This window comes from Babjeviella inositovora, assembly GCF_001661335.1.
Source record: "Babjeviella inositovora NRRL Y-12698 unplaced genomic scaffold BABINscaffold_1, whole genome shotgun sequence".
NCBI lineage: Eukaryota > Fungi > Ascomycota > Pichiomycetes > Serinales > Babjeviella > Babjeviella inositovora.
The window spans coordinates 1118186-1121328 of record NW_017566838.1 but is presented as its reverse complement, the minus strand read 5'-3'; the positions used below and the strand labels follow the sequence as shown (position 1 = coordinate 1121328).

General features: G+C 43.8%; 2 protein-coding genes across 2 annotated transcripts; both read left to right on the top strand.

The window, feature by feature from the left end:
• Window positions 1-28: 28 nt before the first annotated feature.
• BABINDRAFT_5591 (uncharacterized protein) lies at window positions 29-844 on the top strand (the record flags this gene model as incomplete). The annotated part of the gene is made up of 1 exon (XM_019132241.1): window positions 29-844. A coding segment is annotated over one exon (816 nt), but the record flags the coding sequence as incomplete, so codon positions are not given.
• Window positions 845-2911: 2067 nt separating this feature from the next.
• Window positions 2912-3102, top strand: BABINDRAFT_5590 (uncharacterized protein; the record flags this gene model as incomplete). The annotated part of the gene is made up of 1 exon (XM_019132240.1): window positions 2912-3102. A coding segment is annotated over one exon (191 nt), but the record flags the coding sequence as incomplete, so codon positions are not given.
• Window positions 3103-3143: the final 41 nt, after the last annotated feature.

The window sequence follows — 3143 nt, the reverse complement described above, 5'->3', positions numbered from 1 at the left end:
ATTAGTGGTGATCTACTCGGTCACAGGGTTCTCCTTTGGTTTGAACGTGCTCGTGGAATTGATTGTCGGGTATGCCATTCCGGGTAACGGTGTGGCGTTGATGACCTTGAAGGCTATTGGTTACAATATTGATGGTCAGGCTGAGAATTATATTACGAACCAGAAGATGGCCCACTACTCCAAAGTTCCACCTATGGCTCTCTTTAGGGGTCAGATGTTGGCAACCGTTGTTCAGTGTTTTGTCTCGTTGGGTGTTATGAACTGGGTTCTTTCAAATGTCGATGGTCTTTGTACCCCTCACCAAGCTCAAAAGTTCTCTTGTCCTAATGATAGATCATTTTTCTCCGCTTCAATTATTTGGGGTGTGATCGGACCAAAGCGAGTCTTCAACGGGTTGTATCCAATCCTCAAGTGGTGTTTCTTAATCGGAGCATTGTTGCCAATCCCGTGTTACGCCTTTAGGCGGTACGGTCCAAAATCTGTTACTAGAGTTTTCCAGCCAACCTTGATTATCGGTGGCATGTTGAACTTCGCTCCTTATAACTTGTCCTATTACACCGGGGGTTTGTACCTTTCCTACGCCTTTATGTACCACATTAAGAGACGGTACAGTGACTGGTGGGAGAAGTACAACTATGTGTTAACTTCTGGCTTGAGTGCGGGTGTCGCGTTTTCTTCAATTATCATCTTTTTTGCGGTTCAGTATCACGCTAAGAATGTTGACTGGTGGGGTAACAACGTGCCATATGCAGGAGTTGATGGTGGGAACGGGCAACAGTCGCGTCTTAATGCCAGCGCTTTACCAAATGGTTACTTTGGGCTTGCGCCAGGCTCCTATCCTTAGTTGATGCAAGAGCACTTAGATCTTTGCTTAAACATAGGTTTCTCTTTTTCAAATTTTGTAAGCGACTTAGGTGTGTATACTAGTCTTTTGTAAGGGAATAGTGGTTTCTTTCATTTTATTTGTTTTCTGCTTATCTTTGGTCTATCGTAGATTGTTGATAGATGGAATGAAATCCGAAATATAAACCTTAGTTACTTCCCCGCACTTCTTAAACGTTGTGAATTGCTTATCGAGCAAAGGATCGAAGGACCGCGAAGCGTACGTACATATCCGATTATCGTATCCCTACGATGACAGAATCAGTGGAAGATTCACGGTTGCACGTAGTAGTAACCAATTTACCCACACATCAACTGGAAAGGAGTATAGTGACTCTGTAACATACATTTCTAAAGATGTGCAACTTTCGAAAAAGTTGAGTAGTGACCATGTAGAATGAAACATGTCTGTTTAGGGAGTAGCATTCTGTTGTGTGCGCCAAGAGATACAGGCGGGTGTTTAAATGACTGAATTATCGTTTCGGTGATGCAAAGACCAGCTAAACCGCACAACTGTGCTGGCGGTACAAAAATATCCTGCACGAATGTCTAAGTTGCTAAGTTGCATCGCCGCTTTATTTCTCTAGGAGGAGCCTCTTTGCCCTCTGCTTTCAAAGCCCCTTGACGCGTGCCAGATACTTAATTGGCGCTAAAATATCTAATTCCTAGAGTGCTTTTTCTGGGGTGGCTTGAAATGTTTAAACAACCAGATACTTCATCTCCATCAAACATCCAATGACATGCAGTCGTATGCACCATACTCTACGACCGTGGTCTGGTGCATGGACAACTGTCTACACCCTCTAGACCAGACAAGCCGAGGTCCGTCTACTTTTTTTTTAATTGGAGCCTTGCATTAAATAGGGTCATGGAATACACAACAGAGGTATTGATCATACAGGGTTTCGTCTAGCATGCTGAGTGATATAACACTTTTAGGCGGTCATTAAAACGCATGACCCTCTGTCGATCTCTGATCATCGGTTACGAAATCTGGGAGCTGACGTTGATAGTAAGAGACTTACTAGTCCCATATGCTTGTTAGCATCTTGGTCAACTGTCGTAGTAATGTTTTGGTAAATAGCTTGGCATATATATCAACCTGGCTCTTCTTGACCCTGACATGACTCTGGAACAAGATAGCCTGTCTTTCCAATACTGTGATTCAACGATTTGTCACTTATCTAACAGTAAATCTGCCTACATCTCTAATTTCGACCGTCTGAGAAGCCCCTTTCGGCCGTGGTACTTCCACCCTTTAATTAATTGCGTCAACCGAAACAACGGATATGCAGTGTCTACCCCGTTCCCCTCCCCCGCATGCTGTCGCATGCCTATGTTTAGATATCCCCTGTGGGGAATGTTCGACCTCCCAACACGGAGGACCCGCGCGGTATTAATTTGTGTTTCTGGTACGTGTATAGGTATAACTCTAATGACTCCCCTAAAAACACATGTACGTGATTGTTCCAGTAAACGAGTATCTATTCGTTGTTTCTCACGAACATGAGGGTATATCTCTATTGCCGAGGATTTCTGAAGTATACCCCTCATTTATTCGTAATGCTCTTAATGTATTTAATCTGAATCCTGATTCATTGACCTAAAGGTTTCCGCTTGTCTTGGATACCGTGTACATTATTGCGTGTTCCAGGGCAAGCTCGAGGTATCATTAAGTTTAGATTCTCCGATCAGGGAACGCGTTTTGTAGCTGAAGGTTGTCATGCATATGCAACCATTCAACTACGAGATTGACAAAAGCATAGTTCTACATCGAAAGGGCGTATAGATAAGAACTGGTGATAACGGTGATAGAGCACAGAAAAGAACTGGTAATAACGGGGATAGTGTTACTCTGACGTTTAGGCTAAGAGAATGTGGGGTAGTATAGGTCATACGGGAAGAAACCTCTCACAGTTGTCTCTCAAGAAAAAAGACTCTATATACCTTCTATTTCGCCTGCAAGACACTTCATTATTCGTTCCGATATCTATCACACCTATAAGGCAGATTCCGAATCACAATAACCATGACTGATTCAATCGCCTTTGAAACTGACCTTAGTCCTGTCGTCTCCGCCGCATTGAGCATTGGTGAGGTGGGGAAATCTCTCACATCCGGTCAGAAATTCGCCATCTTGACCAGAACCGGTCACAGTGGGTTGCAAGACCTCGACGATCTTCCACCAGAGGCCGCCTACATGATCACTAAGGTTGAGGAGTTACCAACCTCTGAGGCTATGGAGATTTTGAAGGAAGCCT